General features: G+C 40.1%; 1 protein-coding gene and 1 long non-coding RNA gene across 4 annotated transcripts in view; one reads left to right on the forward strand and one right to left on the reverse strand.

Annotated features, from left to right (window-relative positions):
• Nucleotides 1-915: 915 nt before the first annotated feature.
• Nucleotides 916-11,549, reverse strand: LOC113918811. Its single transcript, XR_003518692.2, has 3 exons — nucleotides 8,373-11,549; nucleotides 2,182-2,342; nucleotides 916-1,047 (listed from the first exon to the last, which is right to left on the reverse strand). It is a non-coding gene; the product is annotated as an uncharacterized LOC113918811 (long non-coding RNA).
• The window catches only part of C1H3orf80 (chromosome 1 C3orf80 homolog), a 53,851-nt gene continuing 38,404 nt past the window's right edge, over nucleotides 7,052-22,498 (forward strand). Inside the window, exons 1-2 of one of the 3 annotated variants that reach the window (XM_027587653.2) lie at nucleotides 7,052-8,268; nucleotides 16,073-16,110. In XM_027587653.2, coding sequence (XP_027443454.1) covers nucleotides 7,195-7,944 — 750 coding nt within the window. In that variant the 5' untranslated portion in view covers nucleotides 7,052-7,194 and the 3' untranslated portion in view covers nucleotides 7,945-8,268; nucleotides 16,073-16,110. Of the gene's footprint in view, nucleotides 8,488-16,072; nucleotides 16,111-22,498 lie in introns of all 3 variants that reach the window. The other 2 variants (XM_027587654.2, XM_027587652.2) reach the window with 2 other exon arrangements.

The raw sequence follows: 22,498 nt of genomic DNA on the forward strand, positions 1-22,498 counted from the left end.
ACTGTGTACAAGTTGCCAAACAGAGTTTCCTGCATGGTGCGGCCATGGCCTTCTGGAGTTCTCGAAGCTCTTTATGGATGTGCTCCCAATACTAATCAGTTCGTGCTGTCCCATGTGAGCCCAGCACATATGGGGATGCCTGTCCCATGGAATGGCGAACGGAGTGGGTCCTGTGACTTGTGTGCAGCAGGATAAACCTTGCTGAGTGACCTAACAGTGAATCAGGACCATAGAAAGATGGCGCGCTGTCAGAACATTTGAGAACTTTGCCTCATGAATTTCTAATAGAGTACAGGCAGGCAGGGAGGAGTTGCATTCAAATAGCAGCACAGCAATGGGTGAGGGGGTAATGTGGGTGCAGGGGAACACTTCAGGTGAGCCTCCCAAAGTTGTCAAAAGGGGGTCAGTACACAAAAAAAATGGAAATCACTGTTCTACAGAGGCACAAATACAAAGCCTACTGCTGTGAACTGATTTCTGGAAGCCTGAAGGTTAAGATAGGTACACAACCTCCTGAAGCAGAGGTAGAAAATGAGAATTGCCACAAATGGGAGACAGTGTTAAGGGGATTCTTAGAAGAAAGAGACAAGTTCTAAATGAGGAAAGTAGCTTTGGGGGTAAGTAGTATAAATTATGGAGGGTAGGCGGCATTGGAGCTACATCTAAGATGGTTTTGACCTGCGGAGATGGGAAAAGAGAATTGTGCCCTGGCAGAGGGCACAGCCAAAGGGAAGGGACAATATCTCTAAAGCAGGGAGTTGAAGAGCTATATCAGGTAGTCATTTATTGAAACAAAGGGTGCAGGAAGGGAAGGAGTGGAAAATAAAAATGAAAAGGAAGATTAAGGGCGCCTGGGTTGTTCAGTCAGTCAAGCGTCTGCCTTTGGCTCAGGTCATGATTCCAGGGTCCGGGGATCAAGTCCCGCATCCGGTTTCTTGCTCAGTGGGGAGTCTGCTTCTCCCTCTGCCCCTCTCCCCATTTGTGCTCACGTGCATTCATGCGCATGCTTGCTCTCTCTCTCTCTCAAAAATAAATACAGAAAAAAATCTTTAAAAAAAAAAGAAAAGGAGAATTAAGATTATACTCAAAAGGCCCTTTTAAAATTCATAGTTGGATAAATCTACAGTGGAAATTGTTAACCCAAAATTTGGATATTTGGTCTATTTTCACAGTCTTTTAAGGCAAGTGTCTTGGAAGACGGTTATCCATGTCAATAAATGTTAGAAGCGGGAAGCTGGGTCCTGGGACTAATGGCCAGCTCAGATTCAGTGCTACTCGTCCAGATGCCCGGTAACTCTAAAGTCATGGGCAGGGTGCCCAGCAAGAGCAAGCACTTCACACTCCATCCAGGTATACAGAGAATATTCAGAAGAAAGTATTAACAACCAATTTTTCCTTGTAATGAAAGGGAGACAAAGGGTATATTACTAGTTTCAAGTTAAAATAATGGAACGTAAAAATGTTTCACCTTATTCATTTCATGCTATATGATTTTTCTGCCTATGTGAGCATTTGACTGGTACATCAGCCTACTGACAAATATATTCTACTTCAACAATCTGACCATTTAAAAAAAGAATGAGTGAGAATGAATTCATTCAGCTGATATAACTGGAATTCTAATTTCAGATCTTCTTGGCTTCACTAAATATATCTCATAATATTTATAGTTTAGTTTTTATATCTCCAGCAAAAAAGAGAAAGTTTACCATGAGGAATTAACTGATAAATTGTTATAAAGCAAAATTTAAATATGGAAGGTTAAGTCACTCATAAATATTGTTTCAGAGCCCAGTATATCCTTGTTTCCCCCAGCATATAACTTAGCATACTGATGAGCACTGGATGGCTTAGTTCATGTATAAAAAATGGAACATAATGAAGGAGGGGAATTTATTTTTTGTTTATAGAAATGCATACAAAAATAGCTGGCCTGTCATATTATTATCTAAACCATTATTAATGTGTTACTGAAAATGGCCACAGAAGTGACAGAAATTATTTCCTCAGAAGAATCTCGTATTCCTGGTCTAGAACACAGTCCAGCTCGACTCTCATTTTCCTTATAAATTGCCTGGTCTCTCAATGCATCGGAAATTGTCAGAGAGAAGACACGTGCCTCCCCCACAGGAGCCCCTTGAGCCATGCCCAAGCCAGTGAGTGAGTAAGATGCTTACTCACACTTTTGAAGTAGCCTTGGATTCCAGTTCCAGCACTGCTTCCCCATTTGCTCTGGGATTCAGGTGCTTTTTAACCTCTCTTCACCTGGAAAACTTCAGCCCGTCTCACAGGAATGTAGTGAGGAGAAAACCAAACAATGCATGCAGAAGTGCTCTGAAAAGCTAAAAGATCAAATACAAATGTAGATACTATTATTTTCATAAGGTCATGAATGTACTCACCCTTTTGTTTCTGATTTCAAGTGGGGGAGAAAGATTTCTATTTACTTTTGCACCTAATTTGAACAAAAGATACAAACATCTCACTTTGACTTTTCTCCTACTTCAAGCATTTGGCTTGAAGAAGCCTTTTGTCAGCAAGCTGCCAACTAATAGAGTTGAAAGGAAATCCAAACTCCACTCCAAGTCAGGGGTGTGGAGGTGGAGAGAACAGGAAACATTGCTGGAACTTTCCTGGTCTCCAAAAAGAAATTGAACAGGACTGCAGAGGTAACTCTATAATCACACAACCTGTTACAGACCCCGCAGAGAACCAGATTTGTTTAAAAATTGAGTAACGGGGAGATGGCTTGACTCTACTTAAAGCTTATCTAGGACAGAATCTCAACTGTTGAGGTAGAAATGACATAGACTTTGCCCCAAGCGTAACAGATGAAGAGTGAAGGGTCATCCTGTCTTGGAAACTTGTCCCTATGCAGTTTCCTCTGCCTGGAACACACCTTTCCTCTTCTCCTTGTCTCTTCCTAATGAACTATTTCTTAGGGAGGACTCTCTGGCTGACACGCCCACTACACTCCATTCCAGATCATATCTAGTGTAAAAAAATGTGAGTAAGCTAAACTTCTTCTTTGTAATCGCTGATCATTGTTGGAATTAGTAATTCATTAATTAAACTGATTAGTGTCTGTTGTTCTCTCTCCCCTCCTTAGTAAGCTCCCTGAGGACAGGGAAGAGTTTGATTTTTATAGAAACCCCAGAACAGAATATATTATCCCCTAGCTCAAAGTGAGTCCTCATTAAGTATTTATTAAATAAGTGATGAAAGAAATACGATCTGAAAAGAACTTCAAAGCAGATTATTTCAGATCACAAATTATTTCTATATAGGCACATTTATGCAAATATATGCTATTTACAATAAAACCCTCAATTTACTGTTGCTCAGGGAGAACATATTGCAAATGGAGGGAAACCATAAAATGAAAAGGTTAATAAATCAATTTTAATAACAAGTAAGTAGTAAGGAAATATGCTACACACCCTGAATAAAGAGTTCTTAGAGACTGGATGGTTTACAAGGTCCCAACTGCCCACGTTTACACATTTTGAAGAAGGGGTGTGAAAAGGGCAGAACTATTGCTTCGCAGGCTTGAAGGCACAGCTCACAGTCACATTCTGTTTCCTTTCTTCTGCTCCAAAAAGTTGCAAAGTATGGCTAATTTGGCATTTATTCATATGAGCATAAATAAATGAGGAAGGTAAATTTTTCAAAAAATATTATTCAAGCACTATGGCAAGATAAAGCAACTGGTATATATTTTTTAAAGATCTTATTTATTTATTTGAGAGAGAGCATGAGGGAGGGGGCGGGGAGAGGCAGAGGGGGAGGGAGAAACAGAAGCAAGCTCCCCACTGAGCAGGAAGCCCCATGAGGGGCTCAATCCCAGGGCCCTGGGATCATGACCTGAGCAGAAGGCAGACGCTTAACCAACTGAGCCACCCAGGCGCCCTGCAATTAATATTCTTATTTTCTATCAAGCTATACTCCAAGACACCATGCTTTTTGGATAAAAGTAGTACCCATCCCCCTTCCATCTGATTTTTTTCTCTTGCACACACTTATTTACATACAATTTAGTGCCAATTTTCAACAAAATAAGGTTTCTTCTTAATTTTTACATTGTGATCTTCCCTTATCTTTCAATTATTCTATGGAACATATAATTATATTCTATCTTCCTCACTAAGTTGAATTTCTGACTTTCTGTGAGCTAAGTCTACCCCATTCGTGTGTTATAACAAATATAAATAAGGACGCCGAGTAATAAAGATCAGGTCTTTTCTGTAGCTTTTAAAGCTATAGTGTTTCTTTTCTTTCCTTCGAAAGGTTGTACACTATAAATTACATTACAAATAAAAATGAATTAAGTGAGACTGAGGTCAGAGAAAGAAAAACAGAGGCGCCAGTTTCTGTAGAGGGTCTTTAATGGATGATACTTTGAGACTATTAATTTGGAAAGAAAAAAATCAAATAAAAATCCATTTATACTCATTTTGCAGACCTCATCCTTTTCTCTGTCTTCATATAAGTAACTCTGCCAATGTCTTATTTTATATAAGATCTACGTTGTTCTTCTACTCTGTTCTAACGTTATGCAAATTCTAACTCCTTAAAGGCAGACAGAAATTAAACCATTCAAATGCTGTTTGTTTAGTAATTTCAAAATAACAATAAGCAAGGCACATTTCACCTATGTGGTTTTTTTTTTAATATTTTATTTATTTGACAGAGAAAGAAAGAGAGCACAAGCAGTGAGAGCTGCAGGCAGAGGGAGAGGGAGAAGCAGGTTCGCCGCTGAGCAGGGAGCCCCATGCAGGGGCTCGGGGCTCGATGCGGGGCTCGATGTGGGGCTTGATCCCAGGACCCCAGGATCATGACCTGAGCCAAAGGCAGACACTTAACCCACCGAGCCACCCAGCGCCCCGCACTTTCACCTGTGTATCACCAAACCTGCCACTCTTCCTTTATTTTGCCATTGCTCCTACTACTACTAGCAGAAATCCTAAAAGATCAGATAATAAAAACCCAGAGATCTTCATATTTTCAACTTCATAGTCAAAGCCCATCTCAAGCTATGAATTGTCTTCATCCTCGAGATTATTTGAAACTTGTTAATTTATTTTTTTCTTTGGGAAAGTAAGAATAAGTCATGACCAAAGAGAAAACTGCCACTTGTTGCCCTTTGTGGAGTCTCTTCTTTACTCCATTTAGTGGCAGCTGGGAGTGCAGAACTGGGTTTATTCCATGCTAGGGGAAGAATTCCCCCCCCCCCCCCATAATGGTGACCATCTAACAGAGTTCCTTGAATATAGAAAATGTTCAATGTAAATTTGGCAAAAGAATGGGTGAATAAAAGAATAATGCAGTGTTCATTGTTTAAAAATGAATCATTTTCACTCCTTTTTTTTTTAAGCGAATTCACTCCTTACTCCTTTATCTGACTACAATTTGAAACCTCTTGATAATCAAGCTTTACAAAATTGGTTTCAGGTCTCCCTACAGAAAAATAAGCAATGGCACAGAGAAATGTTGTGGCTTAGGAGAGCTTAGAAAGAAGGACCTGTGCTCAATCAAGTTTCACATGAAGTAACTTGTCTGAGGGACACTTCCAAGCTTCTCCAGAAGAAGAAAGGATTGTTTTGGAGTATGAGGCAAAGTAAGGTGTTCCCAGGAGCAGAAATATTTTACATGTTTTCATTTAGGAAGAGCAATGGCCTGTTTAAATCAAACCACCACCCTTAGCCTTGGTGCATCAGGCTATTAGGGAGAGACAGTGTAACTTACTCTTGGAGAAGTCTGCTTTTATCTGGCCTACATTTGTATCCTGCTTGTCTCTACACTTTTCCTTTGCTTTTACTTTTTTCTCTCAATGACTATGGAGTTTCCTGTTTGATTTCTCTATAGGGGTCTTAGTGTTTAAGGGTAAAGGAATGAATAAATCCTAATCCTAAAACGATAACTGTCTGTTTCAATCTTCTTTAATAAAAGCGCCAGCTCCCGGCTTCTCCACGGTGTCGCTCTAAGAGGCTGCGGAAGGCCACCACCCAGCAGACGTGCCTGCGGATCAGGAACCGCAGTAACTGCCTTTCCTCCCAAGTGCGCAATGAGCCACCCTCAAGGAGTAAGTGACTTCAAGGACCGGTACTCCGTCCCCTGTGCTAAGTGAGAGAGAGAGCACAGACTCCCTTTAAAGGCAAACTTTGCAAACAAGAATAACCTTGAGAAAGGCTCTTTATATGCAGATCAATGTTCAGGAACGTTGCCAACCACTTACAACTCCCCTTGGACGTTTCACAGATGCGTTTTCATGCTGGAGAAGGGGCCTCTTTCTACCCCGAAACCCAAATCCCTGCTTTGTGCCTCGGGTGCAGTTGGGTCTTATCGGATGAGCCGCTGGGGAAATATGGGCCCCCTGTCCACTCCTTGGTCAACTAGAGTCACCTTGGCAGAGGGCTCCCCTGCCTCCCAGGGGCTACTTCTGTGGTGCCTCGACCTGAGTCTCTCCGGGGAATTCTCTCTCTGTTCTGGAGGTCTCGTGGAATTCCAACTTCTCAGTCCCAAGGATCTGCCCAGAACCATCCGGCGGTCCCCAACCCCCAGGCTCTGGGACGGCTAGCCATTAATGGCCATCATCCATTTTTAATCAGAAAGATCACAAGAAAGATGGTAAGCGAATCCCAGTCGCATGTCAATTTAAATATCATTCCTGGGGAAGTCCAATCACTTAAAACTGAGACACCTACGCGAGCAAGAGCCCCCGCCCGACTGGCGGAGAAGAGCGCGACGGCTAAATTCATCGAGATCAGGGGGCTCCCGGGCTCAGCGCGGAGCGTTAACCCTTCCAGCCCCGGAGGTTGACAAGGGGGGCCTGGAAGAGGGCGGCCGGCGGGGCGAAAATGCCCACGGCGGCCACGCACAGACTGTCTCTGCCATCTTGGGCAGCTCCGAGCGCCCTGAGCCCGACCCGGGCGGCTGGGCGCACGGAGTTAAGGTCAGAAGCTCAGGAGGCCGCTCCGGCTGCGAGGAGCTGCCGCCTCCCGCAGCCTCGGCGCGCCTCCGGCTCCTCCTTCCGCCCAAGCGTGGCCAAGTGAGCACTGCTCCGGCCGCAGGTAGCGGAGGCAGGGGAAGCGGCGCGCGGGACTCAGCGGAGCGCCCGGGGAGGGGCCGACGGACACGCGGACAGACGGATCTCCCAATCCCCTCCCTGGACAGTAGCGACCGTCCGGGCCGGCCATGTGGGGACCCGGAGTCACAGCGGAGGGCCTATCGGTGGCGCCGGCACCGCCGCCGCTGCTGCCGCTGCTGCTACTGCTGGCGCTGGCGCTGGTGGCGCCCTCGCGGGGCGGCGGGGGCTGCGCGGAGCTGGCGTGTGGCGAGCGAGAGCGCTGCTGCGACGCGGCCAACGCCACAGCGGTGCGCTGCTGCAAGCTGCCTCTGCACGCCTTCCTCGACAACGTGGGCTGGTTCGTCCGCAAGCTCTCTGGGCTGCTTATCCTGCTAGTGCTCTTCGCCATCGGCTACTTCCTGCAGCGCATCATCTGCCCCAGCCCACGCAGGTACCCCCGCGGTCAGGCGCGGCCCGGGCAGGCACGGCCCGGGCCGCCGGGGGGCGCAGGGCCGCCGGGGGCCGCGGGGCCGCCCGACGACGACGACGACGACTCGCCCGCGCTAATGCGCGACGAGGTGGCCGCCGGCTCTCAGGACTCGCTGCTGGACAGTGGTGGCGGGGGCCGAGGCCGGGGAGGCGGCGGGCGCTCGGCCCCCTCCTGCGCCTCGGAGCACGAGCTTCGCGTAGTCTCGCCGGTCTTCCTGCAGCTGCCCAGCTACGAGGAAGTCAAGTATCTGCCCACTTACGAGGAGTCCATGCGGCTGCAGCAGCTCAGCCCCGGGGAGGTCGTGCTGCCCGTGTCGGTGCTCGGCCGCCCGCGAGGCGGCGGCGCTGGGGAGTCGGACGGCGGCGAGGGCCGCTTCCCGCTCATCTGAGCGTCTGCGGCCGCTCGAGGACCGCGCGGACCGAACGCGGCTAGGGGGGCTGCGGGTGGGACGCAACGACCGAGGTGGCCGCTGCCACCGCCGACTGCCTCAGACCCCGCCTGGCACCCGGGTCAAATCGCCTGTCGTCCGGCGCCTGGGTTGGAGTCCCACCCCCACTCCCGCTTTCCCCCGGGATCTTAAGTTTCCCTACGTTTCATTCGGTTCAAGGAAACGTTAGGCGCGCGCGGCAGGGGCTACGGCCCCGGACGAGTCTGGAGTGCAACTTCGAAGGACGTCCCCGCCCTCAGCCTCTCCTCAGTCCTGTGTTCACTCGTAAGTGCCTGCTTTCCGAATCAAAGAGAACACGTGAGCCCTTTAGTGCGTCGAGCGAAAGGCAGTAACCTTTAGGGATGAGGGGAAAGGACGCAGTTCCATACCTCTGCCTCTCGCTTGGACAGGTCACGGTCTCCCAAGATGGGCGGAGGCCGAGGAGCCGTAGGGGCGAGCGGCAACTGGAGACTGCTGCGCGCGGTCTGGGAGAGCAGCACCTAGGTATGATCGAATCCCTCCCTCCCTTGCGGAGAACCCAAAAAAAACCCCTTGGTATATTCCTGGCCAAGCATAGTCCCAGCTGATGGCTCACAACATGGCGGGGGGGGGGATACCCCTGATACCCAGTTAGGTGCTGTACCTATTGAAGATACAGCAGTGAGGTATATCGAAGACCGTATTCTTAATAAGGTACAGTTGGACTTTGGATTTCCCAATAACTGAGAAGATATTTATATTTATTTGTGTCTTATTTTTATATTTTTACCGTGTACTGAACGTATCAGGAGTGCATTTGTGCAATTAATGACGAGATAATCGTCTTTTCCTCTTTTTTAGGCCTTAATGGCCCGGGAATTGTCTGTCATTATTGTTTAATAAAATATTGGACATGATTTCATTTACAGTGGGGAAGAAAAAGAGGCATGGGCAAAGGAGAAAACGTATGTGACATAAAACACATGAAGGATATCTTATTTTCACTAATTGAGAAGAATATATTTTATTTTTAGTACTGTGGCATAATATACAACTTTTGTAATAACTATAGATTGTGTAGTCTAGGTCTTAATTGTATCATTCACCACATAGTTATATGTAGATATGATTGATACGTATATGCCATACCATGAAGCATGATGTCATGTGCTTTTCCCTTTGTTTTGAAGTACATTCCACAACATGACGCAAAACATAAGAACTTGTGACTTCTCTTCAAAGCCATAATTGTGCAAGTAATGTACTGCGGAAGGATTTAGTCAGCATATCCTAAGAAAAACATAAATGTCATTGTATCAGTTCTACCATTCTATGAAATGTTCTTTAAGCAAATGGTAATATAAAATAATATATTAAAATGCATTATGTATAATGTACATATGCACATAGTCTGTGTACAATATACATATTGTATACCATATAATTACTACAGTTTATGACTGCCATGAAAGGAAAAGAAGGAAAACAAAAGGTTTCTCTTCTTGAGGAAGGATGAGTGTTACATTAAGAAAGATTTTACATGTGAACTTCACATATGTATCTAGAAACATTGTTCTTATGATTAAAAAAGTTTGACAATCCTGAGATTGTATTAGAAGAAACTGATTTGATTAATTTGAGAAGTGATTTAATTGTGAAATTAATTTGAGAAAATGATTAAACTTTTAAAAGCTAATAGAAAAAGTCTGACAGTTCTAAGAAGTCTCAATTATAATAGAATGGTTTACTCTAAACTGCTAAAAGCTAATGACCCTGTCATTAAAATCATTTGAAGTGTTTTTAAAACACAGAAAAACATTAAAATCTTTCTCTGTGCAAATTGTATCAGATGTGTGACTATATGGCAATGCATTAAAATATGAAATGTGTATCTTTGTTATTTAAAAGCAATTTTAAGCTGTGTTTGGCAAAACAATAAGGAGTTTGATTTAATGAAATCACATCATATTGAGTAATTGCATATGTTAATATTATTCAAACACTATAAATTTTAGTTACATGTGGCTATCAATACCACCCACCATTCACACAAACAGGAAAGTTGCCATAATCTTTTAAATTATCTATCCTTTGAGGGTATTCTGTTCTAGACACATCTTAAAATTCACCCATATCTGAAACATCAACGTGAATATCCAAGTACCAGCATATGAAGTATATCCTATGTATTGCTATTACTAGCATCTTGAGCTTTGCAACAAAATCTTGTAAAAATACACTTATAATATGAATCAAGTGTATTTCCCTTGTATCAACTATGGAACATTTCTCTCCCTAAAATTCAGAATGTCTACAATGTGATACTAGTCATGCAGTGAGGTTCCACTGAATTTTAAAGTTACAACAAATTTTACACTTGTTTTTTTCCTACACAGCACACAAGCTTTTATGCACATCTCTCAGTTAATAAAAATGAGTTTGACTCTGGTTTTATTCTTGCACTTCATTGACTTACCAAGCATGATTTTGGGGGGGGGATTTCTTAAAAACTATTTTTATTAGTGATAAATGAACATGTTTCATGGTAACACACACACATATATAACATACCCTGTTAATACACACACAACACACAACCTATGTGTTCACAATGCTAGAAGGCCTGGATAGAAACGTTTTTAAAGCACTAAGCGTGGTATCTAGGTATATCAATTTTATAGATTTCACCTGGAAGTTATTTATCACATAGAACTAGTAGAAAATAGAATGTAGAAAACATTAATGTAGAAAAGTTATCCTCTCACCTGAAAATAATTTGTGATGAGATGCTGATTTTACTTATTTTCAATATTTTTTTATATAGGTGAGGGTACAAATATGTATATATGTGCACATATTTATATATATAATCATCAGTTGCTTAAAAGCATGACTGTTTTCATATTTTTCATATGTAAAATATGAATACCAATTATGCGTATTATATAATTATATATATATACACACACACATATATGAAATCAGTTGCTTAAAAGCAATTTGTTGGTGGTGTTCAATATCATAAACAAGGGGGAAATGTCTTCTTGAGATAGAGTGATAGTTTCAAGAGGCCATTAATTCAACCATGGAAAATGGCTTTGGCAATTATGCCAAAGGGCATGAGGTGTACTATATAAGGAAAACAAGATTCAATTGTAAAGGCTAAAGGGAATATTAAGGAAATAACCTCAACAGTTTAAAAAGCAATAGGCCAAGTACCTCAATGTTGTACTTTATGTATACAGTTTCTCGCAAGTGTAATTAATAAAGGAAACAGTTCATAGCTGGAACTTATGTTATAAACATGAATATGGTGTTCAGATTTAAACAATGTTCTGCATTGATTTCTGTAAAAATTTCATGAACATAATTAATTTGGATTTCCAGTTTGAAAGAAACAATGATGAGTTGTTTTATTTTGAGTAGCCCGGCATTAATCATCTCTCCAAAACTGTACATTACAGACAACCATTCAGTAATAAAATATTTGGCAAGTTTGTATCTGACCTTACTAGTTTACAATTTACTTTTTCACTCACCTTTCATCCACTGGGAAAAAATAGTAGGCTAAGGGAAGGTATTTTATCAACAAAGAATGAATCAACAACCAGCTAATTGTAAAGAATTAAGACATCTTTTCTTCCATAGAGATGGAAAGGATGTCTTTTTTTTAAATTCTGCCTATAAAATAATCAAATGTCAAATAAAACCAATACTTTGATTATATTTAAATACATATAGAACCTAGTTTTATTTATTTTCTTTTACTTACAGAATTCACTTCTAATTTTACAGCAAAAATTTTACAATGGAGGACATTTATGCTTTCCATTGAACTAAAGATCATCACTTTTTTTTCCTCTTCAGCTTCTTAGCTAAGCACCTTCATTGTCTTGATCTCTCCTAGTTCTTATTTTCTTTCTTTGTGTGTTGTTATCTTGCTTTGAATTTTCAGTATTCGTTTTCACTAAAACACATCTCATAGGACTCCAAGTTGCTCTTTTCTGTGATTTAATATTACTCTGACTATGGCTTGGTCTTTTGCACAAAGTTTCTTCTTTTGGTAAACATTATTTTCCAAAGTGTTCTTTTTTTTTTTAAGATTTTATTTATTTATTTGTCAGAGAAAGAGAGCACAAGCCAGGGGAAGCTGCAGGCAGAGGCAGAGGGAGAAGCAGACTCCCCGCAGAGCAGGGAGCCCGGTGCGGGCCTTGAGCCCAGGACCCTGGGATCATGACCTGAGCCAAAGGCAGACGCTTAACCGACTGAGCCACCCAGGCGTCCCCCAAAGTGTTCTTTGTTTTCTATTTGCATCTGCTTCTATCGGTTTCCAGTTTTGAGCCAGGTGGTTTTTCCTTTTTATCCACGAAAGGACTGTAAACATATTTCTCGTTATTCCTATCCATAGAGATTTTCTCTGTCACTGAGCAAATGATCGTATCTTTGCAGCTCTCTAGCAAGAATTTTCATTTTTCTAGATCTCAAACAATAAATCTTGATTTGCCTTTTTATCTTTTTGCTTCCTCACTTGAAATTTTCTGGAGGGATTGACAGCACTTTTCTCCCTACTTTTCCCTAAAAATGTGCTCTCTGCTATATTTATAAGAGCAAAGAATTAGACCCTTGCATCTTAGTAGTGACAGGGACCTTATTTTGGCTTCCAAACCTCAAGTATATTATATGTCCATTGACTGCTGTATCTTTACGCTTCTAGATTTTTCTCACAGGCATCTTTGTGATTTCCTCTGTGTCATTCTATCTGAGGAATGGTTATTCTATCTGAGGAATGGTTAACTACTCTTATTCTTGCTCACAGACATTCCATTTGTTATACTAGATAAATGATCATATTCTATCTTTATAGGGAAGACCTCTAGACCTCAAATATAGCTTGATTTTCTATTGCTTGCTGTATCTTTGACGTTCTTATGGATTTCTGCATGGGCTCCTCTTCAACTTCTATATATGGTACCACTGTTTTACTGGGTAGACTAGACGGTACCTCTAACTTTATATTTCTTTTGTATTGTTTAAGATTTTATCTGAGGAACTGTCAATAGTTTTATCTTCTGTCTCTCATTGGCTACATTTGTTTCATCATAGAAAGGATTAGAATCTTCCGGATTTATTCCTGTCTTATTTCAGTTTGTGGGAATTTTATGTATTGACCAAAGATTTTACCAGACCAAAATTACTTTTGATTATTTTCCTGGGTCTTAAAAGTATCTTCTCTTTGTTTTTAGGTTCAACTTTTTTCTTGCAAGGTGTTCATTTGTCACATTTCTCCATGTGCATAACCCCTGTTGAACTAGCCAAGTGATCAGATTCCTAAAGATTTATACCAATTTACTTCTTCCTCTTATGTTACAGTCTCTGTCTTTTTTCCATAGCCCATCTTCTGAATTTTTCTCTTGGAAGCTCTTCACAGTATTCTTTTCATTTTCCTTTATTTGAAATTTTCCTTTTGCTACAAGCAATGAGACTCTTGAGTTCTATATTAGTTCCGTATCTGTGTCTGTGTTATAGGGACAATGCTGACTCAACTCTGCTTGAAAATTAAGTTCCTATTTCTTCCATTCATCTCTGCACATTATCTGTTGGGGCTAGGCAAATGTTTAGATTCTTGAAATTCTTTTTTGTTTTTTAGGGTAGATCTTGTTCTTTGACTAACTCTGTTTTGCAGGTTCTTGGTCAAGTCTTCTACTTGGTTCTTTCCTTTAGGAGTTTTGACTGTTGATGCCTGTTGGGTCTTCTCTGGGTTCAGTCTTTCCCACAGAAGTTTTCAGAAGTTTCCTGATTGTTGTAAGTTCAGTGGATTCACATTTCTCCCTGGGAGCTATCCCAAGCTTCTTGATTGTCTTATATTCTGGGGTCCACCATTTGCTGTGTGGTTTTCCTAAGGTCCTTGGTTCTGTTGAGTCTTCCACTGGGTCTCTTGACACCTGTGGGTGAGGTTTTCACCTTTTCCACATTTCCACTTGGGAGATGAGGAGTTCTTGTTGCGTTCACTCTCTGGTTGTATTGCTTGCTTTGGTGTTTTTATAAGCTTTTTGATGCCCTCAGATTTTCCATGGAGTCTACATTTTCCTCATTCATCCCCAGCCTTCTTCTGAGTATTCTTAGATTTTCTCATCATTCTGGTTTGTGTTTGGACTGTTCTAAGCTTTTTGTGGACATCACAACCATTTATTTATTTCTCTGGTTCTCTTGGTGTTTGCAGGAATTCTTTGATACCTGCCAGGTCTTCCAAGGGCTTTCAAGGGCTCTGGTTTTACCTTAGGTGTTTTCAGCTGCCTCCTGATGATTCCTGTTAGATTTTCTACTGGTTCTGGATTCTGCTTTCAAGTGTCCTAAGCTTTCTGTGAAAGTTATCATCAGTTGTTCCTCTGGGTTTATAGGAGCTCTCTGATGGCTGCCAGGTCTGCCATGGGTTCTGGTTTTATTTTAGGTGCCCTCAGTATTCTTGTGAGAATTCTTAGTTTTTACTGAGGCTGGCTTGTGCTTTGGAACACTCCTAAGCTTTCTGTGAAACTTAATACCACTTATTTGTTCCTGTTTCTTTTGGTGTTTGTTTGCGGGAGCTCTCTGATACCTGTCAAGTCTTCCACAAGTTCTGCCTTTTCCTCAGGTGTTTCCAGCAGTCTCTTGAGGAGCCTGAGGGTTTCTACAGGTCCCGGATTCTGTTTTGGGATGTTCCGAAGCTTTTTGTGGACATCTAATTTTATTTTAATCTGTTTAAAATTAATAATTTCATAAGTTAAAAACTGAAACTCATAGTACTGTGTGAGAGTTCTGGCAATTCATTTTGATAAATAACATTTCTAGCATTTCTAGCTCTGATTTAAAATTTGGTAGCAATTTACGTTGTAGCCATTTTTCTAAAGAGTAAAATATAAATGTGCACATTTTTAGACATAAGCTTGGCAGTTGCTGTGGGAGGTGGCACTCTTCACTTGCTACCATGATAATTATAACAATGATAACTATAATTCATTGAATGCTTACATATGCCAGGCACTGGGCTAAGCATCTTGCATATATTATCTCATTTAAAATTCATAACAGGAGGGGCTAAGGATTATTTTTTTTTTAAAGATTTTCTTTAGTGAGTGTGAGCACAAGTTGGGGGGAGGGGCAGAGGGAGAGAGAGAATCCTAAGTAGGTTCCGCTCAGTGCAGAGCCCAACCTGGAGCTCGATATCATGACCCTGAGATCATGACCTGAGCCAACATCAAGAGTCAGATGCTCAACTGACTGAGCCACCCAGGTGCCCCCAAAGGTTAATAATTTATTAGGTCATTAACCCCATTTTACAGATGAGAAGAGTGTAGATAGAGAGGCGGAGTAGTGTGCCCAAAGTCACATGGGTGATAAGTGGAGGGTCCAGGAAGCAGACCCAGCCTGTTTGACTTCAGAGCTGGTGCTCTGAACCACGGAACTTTCACCGTGCAATTAACTTAACCTCACAGGATATCTTAGTATTGCTGCTGCGGCTGTAGCTGCATAGCCTCACATTAGAGTCGTTTTTTATTTTTTCACAAGTGACATAAGGTAGCTAGTACTTGTCATTCGATGTTTAAAGGAACTATTATTAAAAAAATAATAGAATCTAGGCCAGAAACATTTAATGACTCAGAAACTGTGGAAATGCAGACATGTTTTATGGGTAAAACCTGAAATGGTCAACAAAAACCACACAGTTATTGTTTTTTTGCATTTCATTTAGCCAAGTCCTTCAACACCAAGTATGCCTCCTTCCTGGTCTGACTTTGTTAACTTTAAAATAGCTGGTAAATCTTGTCCAACATCTTAAAAAAAAAAAAAAGCCAGAAAGCTTTTTGTATGCCCAGCATAAAAAACAAGAACTGTAGAGTCTAACATTATCACTAAATCCTCGATGCCAGCTAATATGGAAACAAAAACAAAATAGCTTCCTAAATTAAGATTCTATTTATATTCTTGTGGTAGAATATGAGTGTTTGTTAAGACTTTGTATAGAATAACATAATGATTCAGACTGCCCAGATGAATCTCTAGATGCTAGATTTACTAGTTATGTGGCCGTAAGCAAGTTGCTTACTTCTGTAACGTTATTTTCTCTTCTGCAAAGTGGGGAGAGTACCTACCTCAGCTGGGTGTCATATTAAGGTATGTACAGGTGTCATGTTAACTTTACCTAAAAAATTGTCGGCTGGTTTTGGTTGATGACACACTGTGGGTGAAAGCCTGGGTAGGAAAAGAGAAATGGGGTTTGGACAGGAAAGGAAGGACCAGGAGTGGCAGACTAAATCATATGGGAAGGGTTGAGAGTGTGGATAGCTTGATGTCAAGGAGCAAGTGGAGTGGGAGACAGGTAAGAATTGCTAGAAAGCTAGGCCAGTGGAGTAGGAGACTGGGATACTGGATTTGAGACTTCCCCTGTAGAGAAGCTGTGGGTGAGGACAAAGTGGAAACAGTGATCTTGGAAGTGGGTCCTGGAGAGTGGACATGAGGGCTTTAGGAGTAGAGGAGGGTACAGGTTTCTGGGGGGGATAAAAGCACAGGTAAGAGGAGAGCAAGTCAATGAGAGCAAATGCATGGCCTGATGGACATTGAAACCCACCTCAGGTTTGACAGAACTGAGTTTGATAGAAAAGTGTTTATATAGACATTTCTAATTTTTAACCTGAAGAAGAGAAAGCTAAGGGAATATAACTGTCATGAAATATTTAAAAGGCAAACTTATAGAAGTGGAATTTTTTACAGGGCTCCAGAAGGTGGAACTTAAAGGTAAAAAAACAAAACAAAACAAAAACAAAAAAACTACAAATACACCAATTTTTTCCATCTGTCCATCCACTCATCCATGCACTATTCATTCAGCTACCCACCAAAAAACAGATTTGAGGTCGTCTGCAAAAAGGACACACAAAACAAGATCCTCCAAAAGTAAATGAAGGAACCAAGGCAAAGGGGAAAGGCAAAACTGCAAAAATAAGGTCATACCTTGGTTCTGAGCTTTTTGGCAGGAAATACAAAGAAAACGGTCAATTAAAGGATTCAGTGTTTGTAAGTAAAAACCAGACCAGGTGCTTGAGAGAAGCACATATCTTCCTGGTACTGACAGTTGGAAGAAGTTTCTCCTCTGAGTTCTCATAAAGAAAACACTGTAGGGGCACTGGCTGCTCAGTCAGAATATGTGACTCTTGATCTTGGGGGTTGTGAGTTCACATTGTGCATAGAGCTTACTAAAAAAAAGACACTGTAATGTTAAGAATAACATATTCAACCATTTTTACACTAAATATGTTCCATAAGGCTTATGAACATTAGATCCTCACTATAGGCATAATATTGTAGCTCAGTACAATTTTTCAAGGAGTCTAAATGATGTAGTACAGTAACTCTTAACTCCTAATGCTTTGGTCCAATCCCAGAATAGGTTATATTCTAGAGGAATGGATGACTAGATAACTTTCAATTATTTCACCATAAATGTTATTCCCCTCAAGTGTTTTATTTTTTTAAGATTTTATTTATTTATTTGAGAGAGAGAGAGAATGAGAGATAGAAAGCACGAGAGGGAAGAGGGTCAGAGGGAGAAGCAGACTCCCTGCTGAGCAGGAAGCCCGATGTGGGACTCGATCCTGGGACTCCAGGATCATGACCTGAGCCGAAGGCAGTCGCTTAACCAACTGAGCCACCTAGGCACCCTCCCCTCAAGTGTTTTAAAAGCCATTTTGTTGCTTTTTTAAATTACAAAAATTATATTTAAACACAAACAGTGACCCTAAAGATTCTACCAAAAAAAAACAAAACAAAACAAACTGTTAGATCTAATAAACAGTAAAGTTGAAGGAAACAAAATCAATATACAAAAATTATATACACTAATAATGAACTATCAGAAAGAGAAATTAAGAAAACAATCTCATAATTGCATCAAAAAGAATAAAATATCTAGAATAAATTTAATGAAAGAAGTGAAAGATCTGTACACTGAAAATTGAGACTTGGATGAAAGAAATTGAAAAAGACACAAATAAATGAAATGATATTCTGTGCTCATAGATTGGAAGAACCGATATTGTTAAAATGTTAATTTTATCCAAAACAATGATTCAGTGCAACCCCCATAAAATTCCAATGTCATTTTTCATAGAAATAAAACAAAAAAAACCCCTAAAATTTGTATAGAATCATAAAAGACCTAAATAGTAAAAGCAATCTTGAGAAAGAAGAATAAAGCTGGAGGTATCACACGTTCTAATTTCAAACTATATTATAAAGTATAATAATCAAAACAGCATGGTATTGACATAAAAACAGACACATAGGTCAATGCAACAGAATAGAGAGCCCAGAAATAAAGCCACACGTGTATGGTCAATTAATTTATGACAAAGGAGCTGAAAATATGCAATGGAGAAAGGGCAGTCTCTTCAGTAAAGGGTGTTGGGAAAACTGGAAACATGCTACATGCAAAAGAATGAAACTGGACCACTATCTTAGACCATACACAAATATAACTCAAATGGATTAAAGACTTGAACATAAGACCTGAAACTATAAAACTCTTGGAAGAAAACATAGGGGTTATGCACCTAGACACAGGTTTAGGTAATGATTTTTTAGATTTGACACCAAAAGCAAAGTCAACAAAAGCAAAATTCCGTAAGTGGGACTATATCAAACTAAAAAGCTTCTTTCTGTACAGCAAAGAAAATAATCAACAAAATGAAAAGGCAGCCTACAGAATGGGAAAAATACTGGTAAATATCTGCTAAGCAGTTAATATCCAAAACACAAAAAGAACTCCTACTAGTCAATAGAAAAAAAAATCCTATTTTAAGAATGGGCAGAGGACCTGAACAGACATTTTTCCAAAGAAGGCTTATGAATAGCCAACAGGTACATGAAAAGCTGCTCAAGATCACTAATCATCAGGGAAATGCAAATCAAAACCACGAGATCTCACCTCACACCTGTTAGAATAGCTATTATCAGAATGACAAGAAATAACAAGAGTTGGTGAGAATGTGGAGAAAAGGGAACCCTTGTGCACTGATGGGAATATAAATTTGTACAGCCACTGTGGAAAACAGTATGGAGTCTCTTCAAAAAATTAAAAATAGAACTACCATATGATCAAGCAATTCCACTTGAGGGTATTTATCCAAAAGAAATGAAATCACTATCTTGAAAAAATATCTGCTCTTCCATGTTCATTGCAGCATTATTTACAATAGCCAAGACATAGAAATAACAGATGAATGGATAAGGAAATTGGGGTGTGTGTATATATATATGGAATATTATTCAGCCATAAAGAAGGAAATCCTGCCATTTGTGATAATATGGATGGACTTTTAGGGCATTGTGCTAAATGAAATAGATGAGACAAAGATGAATACTGTATGACCTCACTTATATGCAAACCTAAAAAAGACAAACTCATAAATATGGAGAACAAATTAGTGGTGGCCAGAGTTGGGGAGGGGGGGATGAAATGGGTGAAGGTGGTCAAAGGATACAAACTTCCAGTTGTAAGATAAATAAGCATGATTATAGTTCATAATAGTGCTTTGTATATTTGAAAGTTGCTAAGAGAGATCTTAAAAATTCTTATTGCAAGAAAAAAATTTTTATAACTATATATGGTAATGGATGTTAACTAGACCTATTGTGATCATTTCACAATATATACAAATAACAAATCATTATGTTGTACACCTAAACCTAATACAACATTACATGTCAATTATATCTCAATTTAAAAAAAAAACCCACTTCCAAAGAAGCAGTGGACCAGGTTGTTGAGGCTCATGACCCCAGATCCATTGCTTATTAGGGCTGTAATTTCAGTTGAATTGTTTAACTTCTTCGTGCCTCAATTTCTTCTTCTGAAAAGGAAGCTAGACGTAGTACATCAGAGGGTAAAACTCCTAGAGCCTCGCACCAAGTACAATCTATATATGAGGTGGTTGGCATTATCACTGTAAATGGATTTGAAAAAGAAGGGTCAAGGCTAACTTTGAGGCCATGAAGGGATTTTCTGCATTGAGCTTTGGAGGAGCTTCTGAATTCCAGAATCTGTCAGAAGCAGAACTTTAGTACTTACCAAAAGCCTTAAAATATGCATAGCTTTGATTCAGCAATTCTCCCTCTGAGAATCTATCCCATGGAAATAATCAAGGTCCTGTGAAAAGATCTGATTCCAAGAGATACCCTTTGAAGCACTGCTCTAACAGTGAAGTATTGAAAACTCCCTAATTCTCCAATAGTAGGACACTGGTTAAGTAAATTCTGCTCCATCATACAAAGAGACTTTCTGCAGCTTTTTAAAGAAGATTTCTTTATTTATCTCAGTGAGAGAGAGAGACCACAGGGGCGAGGGGCAGAAGAAGAGGGAGAGAGAAACTCAAGTAGACTCCACACTGAGTTCGGAGCCCGATGTGGGGCTCCATCTCATGACCCTGAGATCAGACCTGAGCTGAAACCAAGAGTTTTACACTTAACTGACTGCACTACCGAGGCGCCCCCATTCTGCAGCTTTTAAAATGATGTGCTAAGACATCTATTAATTTGGGAAAACGTCCATGATATAATGTCATTAAATGAAAAAAAATGAATAAAAGCATATTACAAATAAACGCGCACAGACACATAGGAGAAAATTCTGTTTTAAAACCCATATTTTATGCCACTATACTGAGATATTCCAACAAATGTATAGATCTTCCAGTACTTTTTTGTTTAAATTTTTAATTACTCAGGTAATAACAAATACATCTTCTTTTTAAAAAGAAAACATTACAACAAAATCCCCCCTAACACACCCACCTTCAATTCCTGCCCACTCCTTCAACTTGAGATTTAACCACTGTGTGGTGAGTATCCTTTCAGAATATTCTCTGCATATCTTTACTACATAGAGATGTATTCATAGTAAATATATATAATACTATTTTGCACCAAAGGTTTTTGTTTCTGTGCAATCTTATCACATGTGTAGGTTTGTGTAACCACCACCACAATCAAGATATAGAATGGTTCCATTTTTACAGAGATCCTCATGCCACCCTTTATAACCTTATAGCCACATGCACCCCCTCCAGTTAAGACTCCTGACATCCACTAATCTGTTTTCCATCTCTATATTTTGTTATTTTAAGAACATTATATAAATGGAATCAAACAGTAAATAACCTTTTGAGATCAATCAGCATAATTCTGTACAGATCTACCCAAGTTGTTGTGTGTAGCAATAGTTTTAACTATTGAATAGTATTTCATGATATGGATGTATCACAGTTTGTTAAACCATTCACCCACTGAAACATCTCTGCATTGTTTTCAGTTCGTGGCTATTATGAGTTGAGCTAATATGAACATTTGTGTACAGCCTTTTGCATGAACATAAGTTTTCATTTCTCTGGGATAAATGCCCAAGACTGTAATTGCTGGGTTATGTGGTATGTGCATGTTTAGTCTGCAAGAAACTGCCATACTCCTTCTGTCAGTGGCTGTAACATTTTATGTTCCTACCAGCAGTATATGAGTGATCCAGTTTCTCTGCATCCTTGCCAGCATTTGGTGTTTATCACCAGTTTTTATTTCAGCCATTCTGATTGTTGAAGTTTCGATTTGCATTTCCCTCATGACTAAGATGTTGAACACTTTTCATATGCATTATTTGCCATCTGTATATCCTCTTTGGTAAAATGTTCATGTCTTTTGCCCATTTTCTAATTGAATCGTTTGTTTTTTACATTCAGATTTGATAGTTCTTTAGATATTCTGGTGCAAGCCCTTTGTCAGATACAGGGTTTGCCTACTTTCTCTTAGTCACTATTTAAGAGTCCATTTCTGTTTTTGTCAAAGTTATACATGCACAGATTTAAGTAGACAAATAGTTCCATGAGACCTGCTATGAAAAACAGCAGGACTAAGCTCCTTCTTCTCAATGTCCCTCTCTCTTCCTAGAAGCAGCCACTTCCAGCTCTTTTAGCTGGCTCTCTTGCTATTTATTGCCACATCACTAAATAGCATGTTTATTATTTCCTGATTTTTTTGTTTTTGATTTTTGGCATTATTTATTGCCTTTCCATTATGAAAAAAATGAAGATTTTTTTCTCTTTTTTTACTTTCCATTTATTCCAACATATGTACCCAATTCCTCCAAAATAAACCCACAGTCCCATATCCCCAATTCTAGATCCAAAACATTGTTTCATAATTCATACAGCCTGAACTCATTTGGCAGTAAAACGGATGAAAAACTACTTCTAATTTTTATTGCTTAATGTAAATATTCATATTGAGCTGCAGAAATATTGATATGTTTGATTAGGGAGTGAAAGCTAAGACCCTTCTAGGGATGTTCTGTAATAAACTATTTGCAGTATTACAAAAAATTTTGAATATCCATTGTGTTTCTTAAACAAAGCTGAATGTTTTTTAAGATTTTATTTATTTATTCGTCAGAGAGAGAGAGAGAGAATAAGCAGGGGGAGCGGCAGGCAGAGGGCGAAGCAGGCTCCCCGCTGAGCAAGGA

The sequence above is a fragment of the Zalophus californianus genome, chromosome 1, assembly GCF_009762305.2.
Source record: "Zalophus californianus isolate mZalCal1 chromosome 1, mZalCal1.pri.v2, whole genome shotgun sequence".
Lineage (NCBI taxonomy): Eukaryota > Metazoa > Chordata > Mammalia > Carnivora > Otariidae > Zalophus > Zalophus californianus.